The sequence below is a fragment of the Anabrus simplex genome, chromosome 5 (genome assembly GCF_040414725.1).
Source record: "Anabrus simplex isolate iqAnaSimp1 chromosome 5, ASM4041472v1, whole genome shotgun sequence".
Lineage (NCBI taxonomy): Eukaryota > Metazoa > Arthropoda > Insecta > Orthoptera > Tettigoniidae > Anabrus > Anabrus simplex.
The window spans coordinates 358584694-358603488 of NC_090269.1; the positions used below are offsets into that span (position 1 = coordinate 358584694).

Consider the following 18795-nt stretch of genomic DNA (forward strand, 5'->3'; position numbering starts at 1 on the left):
CATATTTAAAATTTCCATGTCATTCTCGATATTAGTGAATTTATGCTTGTGTTCTTCAACATGTTGCCCTATGGATGAAAAGTGATTATATTTAGTGGCATTGATGTGTTTGTTGTATCGAATAGAAAAACATCTGCCGGTGCGCCCAATGTAGCTGGCTTCACAATCGTTGCATTTTATGCAGTATAGCCTACTATTAAGTGACTGTATTTGTTTTTCTCACTGACTGATTTAGTGTTGTGTAAAACAGAAGCATTATTACGTGTGGTTCTGTAAGCTATTCTTAGATTGTGTTTTTTGAAAATACTGGTTATGGGGTGGATGTGGATGTTGTTGAATGTAAAAAGTGCGTAGTCTTTCTTAGTTAGTCCCAACTGATGAGCCTAACTTAGCACACGAGGGCGAAACGCAGGCAACCAAGAATGAGTTAGCTGGAAAATTTATAATGTCCAATCACGGACCATTATATTGGTATTATACATTTACTCATTCAGGACAAATATTTTAGGTTCCCTATGGGAATCAACATCTATATCATTTGATGGCCAGGCAGGCATCTATTTTTGGAAATGAGACAAGGCTCTCATAGTGCATTGGTACTGCTGGTGGCTTCAAATAGCCTATGCAGTGGCCTCCATGGTACACTAGCCTTGCGTCTTGGGTGGTGTGCTAAGTCCCAACTGACGAGCCTAACTTAGCACACGAGGGCAAAACGCAGGCAACCAAGAATGAGTTAGCTGGAAAATTTATAATGTCCAATCACGGACCATTATATTGGTATTATACATTTACTCATTCAGGACAAATATTTTAGGTTCCCTATGGGAATCAACATCTATATCAACCCTATTACTGCCGCATCCATTATTACGAGTGATTTTCCGTTACCGATATTTATGTGCCCAGTGATTATGTTACATGCGAGCAATCACCTTTGGTATAGTTTCCTCACACGGTCCCCTAGCAAGTTTGCTTGTTGACATTCGAAGGCGATTGGCAATACGCGTCAACTGTTGTTCCAGAAAGAAAATTCAAAATGAAAGAGAACTGTAATAAATGCATAAATAACGTGTCTGATAACAGTTGTTAACTCGTTAAAAATAAAGGCTGAGTAAACGATCGGTTAATTTTAATGCTAAATTTTGCCGTTACGTAAGGATGGAATATACCTCAAGATATAGCAGCATGCATAATTGATTTCAGAGGTCAGTTTATATTTTCTCGCGTCTGTTAAATTTCATAAAGGCTATTCTCATATAAATTTATAGCGAGAAAGGTATTTCTCTACTGATGCTAGAAATTTGTATTCATGATAAATACAGTATGGTTAAGTTAGGTTAGGTGACGCTGTTTGAATAAGAAAACTGAAATGTTTGCCACAAAATGCGATCGATCATCTTCGGTACGGTATAGTTTTCTCGCATTTGCGAGCTCTCTCGTTGACATTCGAAGGCGATGTTGGAGTCGATTAGTAATACCCGTCGACTGCTGTTCTCTAAAAAAAATTCAAAATGAAAGAGGATAACACGTTTTCGTAATCAATGCGCAAATAACGTGGCCGATAGTAATTGTTAACTTGTTAAAAATTAAGGCTGAAGTAAACGATCTCTTAATTGTAATGTTATATACTGAAATTAAGTAAGAATGTGATACACCTCAAGATAGGACAGAGTACATCACTGATTTCAGAGGATAGTTTATATTTTCTCGTGTCTAGTTAAATTTCAGAAAGGCTATTCCCATGTAAATTTTAGCGAGGAAGTTATCGTTCCTCTCTACATGCGTTTGAAATGTTTTTCATGATACATATATGGGTAGGTTAGGTGACAACTGTTTGAAGAGAAAACTGAAATGTTTGCCACAGACGCCTCTGGAGTGATACCTTATTTTTCCGAATCCAAGACAACTTTTTTCTCAGAATCTCATGTGAAAAATCAACGGTCGTCTTGCATTCGCGGCCTAACAGTGATGAACACCGCTGGCAACTACTGCATTAACCACGCTACTTCTTTTCACCCCCGTGCGCACGCACACAAAACTCGTTGACAGTAAACGATCATCTCTTTATTATACGTGGCTAGCCGCGGCGACTGGTTGTCACAGTGCCTACGTATAACGCCACTAGATCTGGGGAAATATTGAAGAGTAAATGACATTCTATTAGCCTCTAAACAGTCGTTTCTCAAATCTGCAGTATGGCATAAAAAATGCGAGCCTTCGAATTATTAGAAAGGCCATAGTTACTCAGTAGCAGAGTTATAACGCGTCTACTGTACCTGACGCTTAGTAAAATTAAGTTTTATAGATAGCAGAAATATTTTCACGATGGATCGTCTTACTGTAAAGATATGTGGAAAAGGTATTGCCGGCAAATTTTCAATGGGTTCTCCTCGATATTATGATGCCAATTTTAAGTAAGTGGTTACTAAACACTCGGAAATATCGGCCTAACTAAAGCCAATATTCGGCGTTAGCATGAAGACAAAGATAGCTTAAAAATGCGTACTGCACAAAAAATGCATTCAGTGGTCCGCAACATGGACGCTTTAAAGAAGTCGAAGATGAAATTGTGAGGTATGTGCACTTAAAACGCAAGGGCAGAATTGCCATACCGCGGCACAATAAACTCATTCGTTGACATTCAACGTCCGCGATTAGGCTTATACATCACTAGCCACTGAAGTTGGCCGAACCCGGCAAGTGAGACGTGCGTGTAGCGGCAGCCAGTTATATCTGACGCTGGGTGAATGTAACAGTTTTATAATAAGCAAGAATATTTACCTGATGGATCGTCGTATTGTAGAGACGCGTGGAACAGGTATCGCCGGCAAATTTTCAATGGGTTATATTCAATATTATGATGCCAATTTTAAGTTAATGGTTATTAAACCCACTGAAATAAAGAATGATTGTGCAGCCGCAAAGGAATACGTCATAACTAAACCAATGTTTGGCGTCTAAAAATAGTCTAAAATGCGTACTGTATAAGAAAGACATTCATATGATTTTACAAAACACTTTTTTAGACATTTAAATTTTTTGGAGGAAAAAGTGGGAATCGTCTTGGACTCGGAGAAATACGGTACTATAATTTTTTCAGAATGAAATTATACATTACCTTTCACGTAGCATCGGATTTCGAAAAATAACGAACAGGTAAGCCGTAGTGTGAATGTTATCCGCGGAAATGCAAGTTTTAAACAAACTGATTGTCGTTTCATACTGATTTTAATGTGTATGAGGGTTTTCCCGACTTTTACAAAAAAATCGGATATAACGGCAATCCGTTATAGCGAGTAAATTTTTCGCTGTTATGGATTCTCGTTATAACAGACTTCTACTGTATGTAGAAATCATGGAGCCAGGGAAAAAAGTCCTCTAACCCCCAAAACTGTACCATATGTATATATCTTAACCTTAAGCATTTTTTAGAATAGTGGCATTCATGTTTATTTTAATGGCATTCTTGTTTAATTTTAGCGGTATTTATTCTGTACAGTCGCTATTAAGCAGGTTCTTCAAGAGCTGAAGATGACCTATTTACAGGTCAAAACCAGTACTGTCCTTTTATGTAAATAACATTGACACTATGTAAAATAAAGTATTGATTAGGTGGAGAACTCATCCTTCAAACTAGCAAAATAAAAAACTAAGGATGCTGGTGTAATTAAAAGAAATCGCATACTAGGCGGTGCTTGAAATTCTGATGACCTGTACATTGGCTTAAAGTATGAAGCTTTACAATTTTGACACAATTGTACCCTTGGTATCATGACACTGAGAGTCTGTATCTCACTATTGAGCAGGGATGGCAAATCTTCACTGACTATCATGTCAATTAAGGTCTTGTTAATTATTTTGTACTGTCTAGTGTGACATCTGTTATTTTCCTTTAAAATCATCATGAAACCTCTCTCATTTGACTTCATGTAGGTATTAGATTGCATTACATATAAAGCTAATTCGACTGTATGTTTCATGATTTTATTTTGCAAACTTCACTAAAAATTACATTTAAAAAATAGGTACATTTTAGAATAAGGTTTATTTATACTTCAACGTAATAAAATTTGTAATAAATATGGCCATATAATTAATTGAGACATACTTTTTTATTAAAGCATAGTGTTAAAATATGCTATGTTGCTAGATTTTAGACCTATTTATTACAAGTTAAAAGCATTAAAATATATTAGTATGTTGTCTGACATGCCGCAAAAGTAATCTTTGCATGTCACCTGATGGCACTTGTGTCGTAGGTTTGCCATCCATGCTATAGACCATCTTTCAAGTTCCTTCTTTATTAACTTCTGGAAATATAGGATGATATCTTTAAGATCATACTTATTTTGTTCTAAATGTTACCCAAATTACAAATACATGCCAGATATCCAGTAAAACACAATTCACATACATAATTGATTATTATATCCCAAATTCTTAAATTCTAGAGAAATGATATTTAAGCATACCTACAATATTCCAGTTAAGAAAAATCTATTAAATATCTTACATTGTTATAATGTTTCCTTGTACAACCTCTCACTGTTGGAAATTTCATTCTGAGGACATAAGTGTAAAGTTTGAAACTCGATTTGTTCAGCTATAGGTTCTCTGCTTACATACAGCAGTTCCTGAATTATGAGTTCAAGGATGCAGTTTGTAGTTCTAATGCCTTACCTTGCACCACGGAGTGTCTTGTGGGTAGTGGTGGTGACAACATCTGCATATTCAAATGGACTTGGAATGACTCCCGCAGCTACCAGACCAGAAATGTGGGCCATGTCAGCCAGGAGAACAGCCTTGACATCATCACAGATCTATGGCAGAAAACATTGGAACGCTTGCACAGCACTGTATACAGGTATTAAAATTTATTCAGCTGCTTGTATTTAATCATATCTACCTAACAATCTTGAAACACAGCTAAATCATTACTCTACTGGGAGAAGAAATTACTAGTAAAAGAGTAATACATTAAAGGCATGCTCACCTTTAACAGTCCAGGTTGTGGGATTGAATCCTGGAATAGTCTCTTGGCATTTAAAAGTGCTTAAATGTAAGAGACTCATCCCATCCCACACTGACCTGACATTGTGTTTATCCAATTATGAATTCCTTCTCATGTTCATGATCTATATAGGCTATAATATGATTCATTACTTGTTTGTTCCTTTCCTTGACTTGTTCTTTGTTTGGCCTGTATTCCTGGTCTTTTACATCCAGTATTCATCTTTTTACCTCTTCCCTTTCCTGTCTTTATCAGGCTTTCTTCTTATCCTACACATCCCATGTCAAGACCAGATCTATCAAGACCTCTCTCTCAATGACTGTTGATGCCCATCTTCCTGATGAAGCTGGGTAGTATCAACAAGCTGAGAGGAAGTGCATGTAGAAGAACTAAGATTGATGAGGGAGCCCATCTATTTGAAGATGGCAGTTTATAAAGTTCAGGAGATTGTCCTTCTCCTTTGTGTTTTCATGTTTTTCCTCATCACCTTTTCTGTTGCAATGTCATCTCACTGCTAAGCCCAAGAACTTGACTCGCATACCATGTTGAATTCCGTGTAGCCGGATCCCACACAGTTTCTACATCCAGATCATTTTGGCTGCCTCTCTATTGCTGGTCATTTCCAGCATTTTCGAAGGAGTTCTGCCAACTTCCTTATATTGTGCTTCAACAATTTGCCAGGGCTATTGTCTGGTCCCACCTACATTGTCACTGCCCTGATGGCACTGTTGCCTCCTGCCAGCCCCAGTACCCTTGGTCCTCACTGTAAAATGAAAACTTAGAAAAGGGAGGGAAAACGAAATGAATGACATCCGAATGTCGAGATTAAACGTCCCTGAGAAGTGCTCGACAGACAAACTAGGTATTTTATTAGCGTACTGAATGTGAAAATCATTCTGACGAAGTTTTCAATCACAAACATAGTTGAGATAAAAATAAAAACTTTATTATATGCAAACATGAGGAAGTAAAAAGAGAATGGTAAACAAACTGCAGATTTGCAAAGCAGTGGGAGTGAAAGAAATTTAGCTTGAAATGGAACCTGAGGGAGGGAAGGAATAAAATGTTTTCAAGAATCAGCTACAGGAAGGGAAAAGCCATGAGAGGCTGCAAAATGAAGTACTATCCTAGCATGGAAGTGGAAAATTTCACAACACCTCTTTTAGAATGGCTGTGTGAGAAATTTAAAACCATTTCTCTTCTGAATTATGTTGCCTGAGAATGGGAATGAAGCATTTTTAAGAATACCTTGATTCCGAAAAAGTAGTACTGTTAGTCTTGGAAAAAACAAGGGTTGACAAAGGTATGCCAGACAAGAAAGGTGAAATGGAGGAATCTAGAACTAGTAAATGGAAGCAATATACAGGGTGTATCCGTAATGATGTTACAGACTTTCAGGGGATGATGGAGGGCGGCAGATGGATCAATTTCAGATAAGGAACCAAAGTCCGGAAATGTTCGAGTCAAAAGTTATTAATAATCCAAGTTGTTTAATGTCTGTCCGTTCCTAACAGGCGCTAGGGTGTTGGAATTTCATCTTGCAGTAGTTCTTTAACGTACCGGAAGCCAACGACATGGGGTTATCACAACTTTTCTTATAATTTGGGTCCACCTTATTCAATACATAAAAATTGTTGTGTAGATGTAATTACAACATATATTTCAATCAGTACTAGTTTCGACGCCCTACTACGTCATCATCAGCTGATATAATTTTGTAGAAAAATTGACAATCATATAAGTTTATCAACGTCAAATTGATGACAATCCAAAACCATATAATAATAACATGAAACTGTGTTAAAAATATACTGTCTCTAAGTTCATATTTTCTGCAAGTCCAAGACTTGCGAGTCTTATGCCATAAACTGATAAAAACATATGCAAACCGGTTTGCTCACTTATGATGTAAAGTGGATTTAAAAGAACAACAAATTAAACATAGAATAGTCTTGAAGCACTACAGTATGTGCTTAATTTATTGCACTTCTTAAAACTTGACGGTAGTATCGTAGTCGAAATAATACAATAAAAATTACAGTGTCACTTTAATGGAGCAATCCTAACGAGGTGGAAACAAGCAATAAGTCCTTTGAGATGTTATCAAGAAGAATGTTCCCAGTTCAATGCGGACCTGTAATGACGAGAATGTAATAAACTATCACTTCACCGAGGAGGCAAGTGTGTCATTTCGCTGTTTGCAATGAAGTTTATCTGGAGCAAAAATGGTGACTATGCCGTAAGAACGTCAGAAATAAAACGTCAACATGTTCATAAATGTTAAGAGAATGATATTTTTGTCAGGTAAAAGAAATAGAAGGCAGTGAGAAAAGGAGACGTCAGAATATTGTTAAAATTTATTATTGAGAAAAAAATTCAATTTCACTGGAAACATACTGGCAGAGCGCTACACGAATCAATTAGTGAGGAAGGCTGATTGAGAAGAAAGAAATATATAGCTAAAGATAAATAATAGTAAACATCTACACGGACAGTACAAGTCATTGGTGATAGAAAAGTTATAATACTTCGTAATATAAAACTGCACAAGCTAATTGGCAGGTTACTTCAGTGCTACGTCACAAGATAACAGCACGAAAGCAATTCAATCTTAAGAAGTTATGGAATAACAACATCTGTTGCGCAAGACATAGAAAGATTATATTATGATTAAATTGAAGCCTTACTAGACATATTGAAAGACTCTAAAACATCATAAGATACCATTATAAGAAGCAGTAGTTATAGATTATCAATAGATCATAGTAGGCTTTGTATCCAGAAGATGACGAAAATGACCATGTTGATGTGCTTTTCTATTTCCACTGCGCAAGAAACCAACTACGTCATGTGCTAGAAGTGCAGAGGCGGAGGCTACCTAGATGATGGTGACACAAACGACAAGTCGAGCCCATGACAACCGGAGATGAGCAAAGACCATCCCTAACATTTCTGAGAGGCTGATACGATGCCGTGAACCCGAACACCGCATGTCCTAGCCAGCTGGACGTGTGTCGGCGACAACGAAAGCAGGAGGAAAATATGAGTTTATAAGATCATTCTTCTCGTAAGTAATTCAGATAATATTTGTTTTGAAAGTGCCATTTTTATATTTATATTCCTTACTTGAAAGAGTTATGTGAAGTGCTATTTTAAGTTTCCTAAAGGAATATTGTTACGTGAATAGTCAACTGAATTTACAGTATCAGAGATTATTAGGTAATCATCTAACATGAAAGGCAAGTCCATTGATACAGGAAGTGATTAACCAGTGATGATTTAATTTTTGCATTCGTAATGTTGGCAATGTTGAATGAAAAGAGGTTAATTGGTGTGAATGCAATATTATGCGATATTGTGGTTAACGTTAGGTTACATTAGGGCATGTACTGTTAAGCTGAGATGAAATGAGATTGTATATAGGTTATTATAACGTCGTAGGAAGACAAAAGTAAGATAATTTATGGAATTTGAAGAAAATTTGAGAACAAAATAGAATATTAAGATGGATGATTTAACGATGAGAGTGTAGCATGCGTCAAGTTAAAATGAATTATTATGTTAAGGTAATATAGGAGGAGATACGAGATGTGTAATATGAAATGGATGAATGGTAGAATATTATGAGGAATAACATTGGTGATAATTATTGCTTCGTCGTAAACGAAAAGATAGATAATTTTAGCAGTGAAATTAGGTTAATTGGCGCAATTCGTGGTAAAGAATAATTATAATTGATTCTCAAATTTATGTTCATTCTTCAGGAAGTCTCATATAGTGCCACTTACAATTCATATACGTGCCTATCTTAACAACTACTTATTTGATCATCGAAAATAATTCTAAATAGGGATGATAGCACAAATGTAACCGATTTCTGTACGAATTCTTAACCACAGATATTTTCATTCTGATAAGACAAGTTTAGAAGCTTATTCATTCGCATTATATGATATCACTGGTGACATTATGCATAACTGAAGGTTGATAGTGAATGTTAGAGTCTTCTTACAAATCAGATTACTTAATATATAGTTGAATTACATTATCTGCTTGTCAGATGTGAGTGATAGCTGAATATCAGGGCATGTATAATTACTGAATTGGCAAATTTTTTTTGAAATTAATATTAATTTTTAATGAGCAATTCAACTAATAACAGTAATGACATTTTGGTCATTTATTTTTAAATAGAGGAATGACTTAAAGAGATCTTTTTTTCAAACAAGTGAAATAGATTGAGAACCTGGACAAGTTTAGAACATGTGAAATGTTGGCAATATTTGAGAAGGAGGTTTCTTTAACAAATAATATTTACTGATGACTGAATGTGTTAGCTACTGGCAAATGAGTTTATCGTACTATGAATTGATTAGGGAATACTTAATTAAAGCAAGTGAAAGTCATTAGAACCAGATTATGTGCTGATGAATGAAATATATAAAAGCGTGATTTTCTTTTTATCTACATTTGAATCAATGTAAATAGTTTGCGTCTGACATTTTCTATAGCTCCCAATCAAGATTGTAAATATTTTGAACATGTTTTCTTATTGTTAATTTAGTTGGAGGCCACTAATTTAAAATATTTGGAAAGTAATTGATGAGATGTGACATCATTTGATTACTATTTATTTCTTTAATGATATTCAAAATAATTAAACTACATTTTCAAGATATTCTTTATTTTAATAAATAGTATTGTAAAAAATTAATTATTTCTTTCATTAATAATAATAATTTCGTGTGGCTATTTCTAGCCGAGTGCAGCCCTTGTAAGACAGACCCTCTCATGAGGATGGGCGGCATCTGCCATGTGTAGGTAACTGAGTGTTATTGTGGTGGAGGATAGTGTTATGTGTGGTGCACGAGTTGCAGGGATGTTGGGGACAGCACAAACACCTAATCCCCGAGCCAATGGAATTAATCAATGAAGGTTAAAATCCCTGACCCGGCCGGGAATCGAACCCGGGACCCTCTGCACCGAAGGCCAGTATGCTGACCATTCAGCCAACAAGTCGGACATTTCTTTCAATGACTTCCTAGGATAAGTACTTAGTTTTTAAGTGAATGTAGATTAAGAATTAGGCTATGATATTCGGAAACGAACCGAATTCGTGACTAGGAGACAACCGTTGCGTAGGTTTTGTTTATCCGACAGTCTACCACGGCGGTGTTTTCTCTCGATACAGAATCCATAGCCCGGAAATTCATCTGTATTTGGAAACTGATGTTGTGTTCGAGCTAGTCTGGATCTTATGCAACCCTACCTGGACGCGCGAACGGCGCACAAGATATAAAATTGTGTCATATAGCGTAATTGTTTTTACGTGACTCACCTCAAAAGGTCGCTCGCCATGTGAAGCGCAATGAAGCACAGCAAGCAGTGTTGTGATAAAAATCAAGTGTCCAAGGTTGGTTGAGATTAAAGTGGGGAAGTAGGGGAAAGTGGGAGGAGCAACTTAGGAATGGCAGTTTATTGGAGCTCTCGAGGGCGTGGTCATAAGTTCGGTGTTTCATATTTTTGCTAGTTGCTTTTTACGACCACGCCCTCCAGAGCTCCAACAAATTTCCGTTCCTCAGTTGCTCCTCCCACTTTCCCCTACTTCCCTTCTTCAATTCCAACCAACCTTGGACACTTGATTTTTATCACAACACTGCTTGCTGTGCTTCATTGCGCTTCGCATGGACAGCGACCTTTTGAGGTGAGTCGCGTAAAAACAATTACTCTTTAAGACACAATTTTATATCTTGCCTCCTCAGTAAAGTGATAGTTTATTACATTCTTGTCATTACAGGTCTGCACTGAACTGGGAACATTGTTCTTGATAACATCTCAAAGGACTTATTGCTCATTTCCACCTCATTAGGATTGTTTCATTAAGGGGACACTGTAGTTTTTATTGTATTATTTCGACTACGATACTACGTCAAGTTTTAAGAAGTGTGATAAATTAAGCACATAGTGCTTCAAGACTATTCTATTTTTAATTTGTTGTTCTTTTAAATCCACTTTACATCATAAGTGAGCAAACCAGTTTGCATATGTTTTTATCAGTTTATGGCATAAGACTCGCAAGTCTTTGACTTGTAGAAAATATGAACTTAGAGACAGTATATTTTTAACACAGTTTCATGTTATTATTATATGGTTTTGGACTGTGATCAATTTGACGTTGATAAACTTATATGATTGTCAATTTTTCTACAAAATTATATCGGCTGATGATGACGCAGTGGGACGTCGAAACTAGTACTGATTGAAATATATGTTGTAATTACAATTTTTATGTATTGAATAAGGTGGACCCAAATTATAATAAAAGTTGTAATCTTGGTTCAATACGGACAAACAATGAAGTTTATTCATTTAAATGGGGTTATCACCTTTAAATACCCTTAAAAACCACCGACCTCAGTCTGGTTTGAACCCGTTAACTTGGGGTTAGTAGACTAACGCCGTATCCACTACACCACTGCACCCGGCAGTCAAAAGTTAAAGCAAAATTCGATCTGATACCTCCGACTGCACTGTATACTACATGTGCTAAAAGTACAATAGGGGAAACAATGCTGACGAGCAGAAGAGGCTAGGATAATAACGACTCCAATGCAGATGGCATACTGTGTACTAACGTGATCAATGTGCGATGTCTATACTGTAGGCTTCAGTCTGTGTTTACGGGCTGAAGTGGTATGTTGATCAGCCATATCCAAATGGAGTTGTACCTGGTTATGGAACTTGCAAATATGGTGTTTGTGTATGGACAAGCAAATGGAAGCAGCAGAGAAGCCGAACGGTTGCACAGGACCAAATATCCACGTAGAAGACATCCAGCTCACACCATGTTTCCACGACTGTTCCAACGATTAAATGAAACAGGGCAATTGGTACCACAGTACAATGACTGAGGAGGACAACGAATTACATGGACTCCCGGCTTAGAAGATGCAGTGCTTACTCGTGTAGATGAGGCGCCTGCAATCAGAAATTGAGCAGATGCACGTGAAATGAATGTTTCACATATGGCGAGTATTATGTGAAACGCGGCTACACCCCTACCATCCACAGAAAGTGCAGGCTTTGAGTCCTGCTGACCTCGCACCTTGAGTCGTGTTCAGCCAATGGGTCTTGCAGTGCCTTGCAGTCGATCCTCACTTTCCTGCATATGTGCTTTTCACAGATGAAGCCTGTTTCACCAGAGGCGGAATGCTAAATAGTCACAATAGTCATGTTTGGGCTGATGAGAATCCCCACGCTACAGTTGTGAAGAGCCATCAGCACAAACTTGCAGTCAACGTGTGGGCAGGCATTGTCAATTATTATGTAGTAGGCCCATTTCTTCTTCCGAAATGCAGCAGTATACACAGTGGTGTTCAGAGATGTACTACGCACGTTCCTGGAACACATCCCACTTGCCCTTTGTCAGCGGTGGTTCCAGTATGATGGATCCCCACCTCACTTTGGACTGAGGGTTTGTGAACACCTGGATCAGATATTCCCTGCAAAGTGGATAGGAAGAGGAGGTTCTGTTTCGTGGCCTGCTTGTTCACCTGATCTCACCCCCACTTGATTTCTTCTTATGGGCCATGTGAAAGGCCTCGTGTACGAGAAACCTGTCAAGATTGAAGATGGTCTCTTGGCAAGAATTCTTGCTGTCTTCAACACTGTTGTAACGACACTGGGGATATTTGAACAGGTATGACAGAACTTTGCACAATGATGCCATGCCTGCACTGATGCAGGGGGACACCATTTCAAACATTTGTTGTAAATGGAGCAGCTGGTGAAACTTGTGCAGGCAAACGGACATAAATGAGTAGAATTTTGCTTAACTTTTGACTTGATAATTTCTGAAAATGGTTCCTTATCTCAAATTGATCCATTTACAGTCCTCCATCATCCCTGAAAGTTCGTAATATCATCATGGATACACCTTGTATGTATTTGGAAGATTCTTTCCATATTTGCCTGATCTAGGCAGGTTGTTAACATATCATGACTTCATTATTTGAAATATTTCTATCACAAAATCTGAAACAATTATTCATACCTCTCGAAAACGTTTGTAATCGAGCAGTCTTGAATAAGCTGAGGTACCTGCGATGATTACTTTAGGTCGAAAAAGAACGGCATTCTCATGGAGACGGTCATAGTCAATGAGCCCAGTCTTTTCGTTCAGTCGATATGGCATTGATTCAAAATATAGAGATGTAGCTGACACTCTCTTGGTATCTGTCATAAAACCATGAGTTAAACTGAAACAAAAAATAATGAATCAGTCAAATACCCACTCATTTTTTACCTGAAGTTTAATCCTTTTAAAATATAATGTTGGTGTATCACTAAAAATGGAGTTAGTTTTTATTAGTATAGCTAGAACAATAAGAACATAAGCCTACATAAAATGCCAGAAGTACTAGATCAAGTGATTTTACATCACCATTATTTTAGGGAAGAGGATCAAATATGAATGAGGCTTCTGGAACTAATGTCATTTACTGTACCGTACTTTAATTGTTATTGCAGTAACAATGCACAGTTGGTAGAAGTGCTTAGGCTCCTACACTGCACACTTGCAGCCTCAAATATACATGTGGTCATGAGGGGCTTTTAACACAAGATATTTTATATATTATGCTCATAAAATATGATGAGCTCTATAGAGAAAATGAAGTGATAGGAGGTATACGTGATTACAAAGCTGCTTTTATTGTAGTAAAATATGTGATAGAAATAAACGTTGTAAAAATAGGTATAATGGGCAGTACCATATGGTTAATAAGACAGGTATGAGGGAGTTCTTAAAAAGTAATTATGATTGGTGGGAAATGGTAAATAAAAATGCAAATAGCCTATGGGATGGGTTTAAACAATTGTTCAGGAGTGTGCAAGTTTGTACCATTAATGGGGCAGTAGTAATTAATTTAAATTTAGTGTCCACTGTTGTCTGGACAAGGAAACTCTGAACTTGACATAAGTTGCAGTCTTTTCTTTCATGCGCATGAGTGAGTATTGTGTTTTGCTGTGTTCTTTTGTTTGTGTTGTGTGCATATGAGTCTAAATATACTGCAGATTGTTTTATTTATCCTTACTGAAGACATGGATCCTAAGCAGTAATATTGATCAACTTATCTGGAGTGTAGAAAAAGAAGAATCTGTGAACCATGCTCTTCATATCACTGTGAGACGCTATTTGTTTTATGAAGATGATACTGATTGTGTGCCTTCTGATGATGAGCATCTGTTAGGGAATGATTCAGTGATTGAAAATGCACGTGTTGTTGTTTGAGTCATCAGTCCATAGACTGGTTTGATGCAGCTCTCCATGCCACCCTATCCTGTGCTAACCTTTTCATTTCTACATAACTATTGCATCCTACATCTGCTCTAATCTGCTTGTCATATTCATACCTTGGTCTACCCCTACCGTTCTTACCCACTACACTTCCTTCAAAAACCGACTGAACAAGTCCTGGATGTCTTACGATGTGTCCTATCATTCTAACTCTTCTTTCAAATTTAGCCAAAATGATCTCCTCTCACCAATTCGATTCAGTATCTCTTCATTCGTGATTCGATCTATCCATCTCACCTTCAGCATTCTTCTGTAACACCACATTTCAAAAGCTTCTATTCTCTTTCTTTCTGAGCTAGTTATCGTCCATGTTTCACTTCCATACAATGCCACGCTCCACACGAAAATCTTCAAAAACATCTTTCTAATTCCGATATCAATGTTTGAAGTGAGCAAATTTCTTTTCTTAAGAAAGCTGTTCCTTGCTTGTGCTAGTCTGCATTTTATGTCCTCCTTACTTCTGCCATCGTTAGTTATTTTACTACCCAAGTAACAATATTCATTTACTTCCTTTAAGACTTCATTTCCTAATTTAATATTTCCTGCAACACCTGCCTTCGTTTGACTGCACTCCATTACTTTTGTTTTGGACTTATTTTCATCTTGTACTCCTTACCCAAGACTTCATCCATACCATTCAGCAACTTCAAGATCTTCTGCAGTCTCAGATAAAATAACAATATCATCGGCAAATCTCAAGGTTTTGATTTCCTCTCCTTGGACTGTGATTCCCTTTCCAAATTTCTCCTTGATTTCCTTTACTGCCTGTTCTATTTAAACCTTGAAAAGGAGAGGGGACAAACTGCAGCCTTGCCTCACTCCTTTCTGGATTGCTGCTTCTTTTTCAAAGCCCTCGATTCTTATCACTGCAGACTGATTTTTATACAGATTGTAGATAATTCTTCGTTCTCGGTATCTGATCCCTATCATGTTCAGAATCATAAATAGCTTGGTCCAATCAACATTGTCGAATGCCTTTTCTAGATCTACAAATGCCATGTATGTGGGCTTGTCCTTCTTGATTCGATCCTCTAAGATCAGACGTAAAGTCAGGATTGCTTCACGTGTTCCTACATTTCTTCTGAAGCCAAATTGACCTTCTCCCAACTCAGCTTCAACTTGTTTTTCCATTCTTCTGTAAATAATACGTGTTAAAATTTTGCAGACATGAGATACTAAACTAATGGTGCGGTAGTTTTCACACCTGTCAGCACCGGCTTTCTTAGGAATAGGTATAACAACATTCTGCCGAAAATCGGATGGGACTTCTCCTGTCTCATACATCTTGCACACTAAATGAAATAACCTTACCATGCTGGTTTCTCCTAAGGCAGTCAGTAATTCCGAGGGAATGTCATCAATTCCAGGTGCCTTGTTCCTATTTAGGTCACTCACAGCTCTGTCAAACTCTGACCTCAAAACTGGGTCTCCCATTTCTTCAGCATCAACAGCCTCTTCTTGTTCCAGAACCAAATTATCTACATCTTTACCTTTATACAACTGTTGGATATGCTCCTGCCATCTTTCTGCTTTTTCTTCTTTCCCTAGAAGTGGCTTTCCATCTGAGCTCTTAATATTCATACACCTAGATTTCCTTTCTCCAAAGGTTTCCTTGATATTCCTGTATGCAGCATCTACCTTTCCCAGGACCATACAGCCTTCGACATCCTTGCACTTCTCCTTCAGCCATTCTTCCTTAGCTACCTTGCACCTTCTATCCACTTGATTCTTTAATCGCCTGTATTCTTTTCTGTCCTCTTCGTTTCTAGCATTCTTGTATTTTAATGAATATTGAATTTTCACGACCGCATTGTAATCGAAACCGACTTTCAACCTATTAGGTCGTGTTACGTACATTTAGTACGTGTTGAAGAGATGTTAAGTACAGAACAAAAATGGCCAACCAGACACCACTGGGATACAAACCCACAACCTCCCGATTTTGCGTCAGTTGCTCTGTACTTAACATCTCTTCAACACGTACTAAATGTGCGTAACACGACCTAATAGGTTGAAAGTCGGTTTCGATTCTTGTATTTTCGTCGTTCATCAATCAGGTCTAGTATCTCCTGAGTTATCCACTGATTTTTAGTTGATCTTTTCTTCCTTCCTAACATTTCTTCAGCAGCCCTGCTGACTTCATTTTTCATGAATCTCCACTCTTCCTCTATAGTGTTTCCTTCAGCCTTTTCATTTAGTCCTTTTGCAACATGTTCCTTGAAACAATCCCTCACACTCTTTTCTTTCAACTTGTCTAGATCCCATCTTTTTGCATTCTTTCCTTTCTTCAATTTCTTCAACTTCAGATGGCATTTCATGACCAACAAGTTGTGGTCAGAGTCCACGTCTGCTCCTGGGAAGGTTTTGCAGTCCAACACCTGGTTTCTGAATCTCTGTCTAATCATAATGAAGTCTATTTGATACCTTCCAGTGTCTCCAGGTCTCGTCCACGTATATAGCCGTCATTTGTGGTGTTTGAACCAAGTATTGGCAAGGACTAAATTATGATCAGTGCAGAATTCAACCAGCCGACTTCCTCTTTTGTTCCTTTGTCCCAATCCAAATTCTCCTACTGTACTTCTTTCTCTTCCTTGGCCTACCACTGCATTCCAGTCTCCCACCACAATTAGATTCTCGTCACCTTTTACATATTGTATTAAATCTTCTATCTCCTCATATATTCTTTCGATTTCTTCATCATCCGCTGAACTAGTAGGCATATAGACCTGCATGACTGTGGTGGGCATTGGTTTGGTGTCTACCTTGCCGACAATAATTCTTTCACTATGCTGGTCATAGTAGCTTACCCGCTGCCCTATTTTCTTATTCATTATTAAAGCAACTCCTGCATTTCCCCTGTTTGATTTTGTGTTGATAATTCGGTAGTCGCCTGACCAAAAATCTTGTTCTTCCTGCCAACGCACTTCACTTATACCAACTACATCTAACTTTAGCCTATCCATCTCCCTTTTCAGATTCTCTAACCTACCACAACGATTCAAACTTCTAACATTCCACGCTCCAACTCGCAGAATGTCAGTATCCATCTTCCTGATGATCGCCCCCTCTCGTGTAGTCCCCACCCGGAGATCCGAATGGGGGACTAGTTTACCTCCGGAATATTTTACCCGGGAGGAAGCCATCATCAGTACATCATTCATACAGAGGGAGCTGCATGTCCTCGGGAGGTAGTTACGGCTGTAGTTTCCCGTTGCTTTCAGCCGTGTAGCAGTATCAACACAGCTAAGCCATGTTGAGTATTATTACAAGGCCGTATCAGTCAATCATCTAGCCTGCCACACTTGCAACTACCGAAAGGCTGCTACCCCCCTTTCGATGAACCATTCGTTAGTCTGGTCTCTCAACAGATACCCATCCGATATGGTTGCACCTGCGGCTCGGCTATCTGCATCATTGGGACACGCAAGCCTCCCCACCGCGGCAAGGTCACGTGGTTCGCAGAGGAGGTGAAAATGCACATAATACAGAAACAGAGGAGTATGGTGAACCTCAACATGAAACAGACATTCCTTCTACAGTGTCTGGTCAAGTACCATATTTGATTGGTAAGGACAGTAAAACAAGGTGGGATGTTTCTCACTTACCAGGTGCTATATAAGAGGTAGTCCTTAGAAGCCTGGCAGCTCCTATTTACATAACGAGATACATGACAAAACTGTAACGTATAGTGTACCAATTTATGGATTGAAAAAAAGTGGCCTAACTATAGCTAATGTGATGCTGCCAACACAACCATGTTAGAAAGAAAGGCTGTGATTGGTCTTCTGTATTTGGCAGGTGTACACAAATCAAGACATTTTAACCTGAGGGACCAGTGGACTACAGGAGGAACTGGTGTTGAAGGTTTTTTTTCTTACAATGTCCAGAACAAGATTTCAGTTTATCTTATGTGTACTCAGATTTGAAATAAATGATCAAAGTGATAGGATCAAAGTTGACAAGCTAAGACACATCAGGAAGATTTTCGAGGACTTTGTATCTAGATGCATGAATTATTATTAATTTATGTATATCTCAAAACTGATGAGATGTTAGAGGGCTTTTGGGTTGTTGTTCTGTCATGCAATATATTGCAAATAAGCCAGAAAAGTACGGCATCAAAGTATTTTCCTTGGCAGATGCCACAACATTTTATACCTACAATATGGAAGTATATGTAGGCAAACCACCTGAAGGGCCTTATAAGGTTGATAACAGTGGCAAAAGCTTAGTTGAGCGGCTAGTTCAGCCAGTTTCTGGATCTGTTCGCAGAGTTACTATGGATAATTAGTACACCTTAATATCACAAGCTGAATCACAGCTCAACTATCACAAACTTATAAAGGTCAAAACATTAAAGAAGAACAAGGTATCTTACCTGTACATATTACATTTCAACATGGAAAATTTTGGCCTACCTTTAAAA

The 18795-nt window shown here is 37.9% G+C and overlaps 1 protein-coding gene across 1 annotated transcript in view; it reads right to left on the reverse strand.

Moving 5' to 3' along the window:
• Positions 1-18795, reverse strand: part of LOC136874116 (serine hydroxymethyltransferase, mitochondrial) — a 104098-nt gene that overhangs the window by 23782 nt on the left and 61521 nt on the right. Inside the window, exons 5-6 of the mRNA XM_067147672.2 lie at positions 13065-13269; positions 4681-4820 (exon numbers count right to left, since the gene is read on the reverse strand). Coding sequence (XP_067003773.2) covers positions 4681-4820; positions 13065-13269 — 345 coding nt within the window. The remainder of the gene's footprint in view (positions 1-4680; positions 4821-13064; positions 13270-18795) is intronic.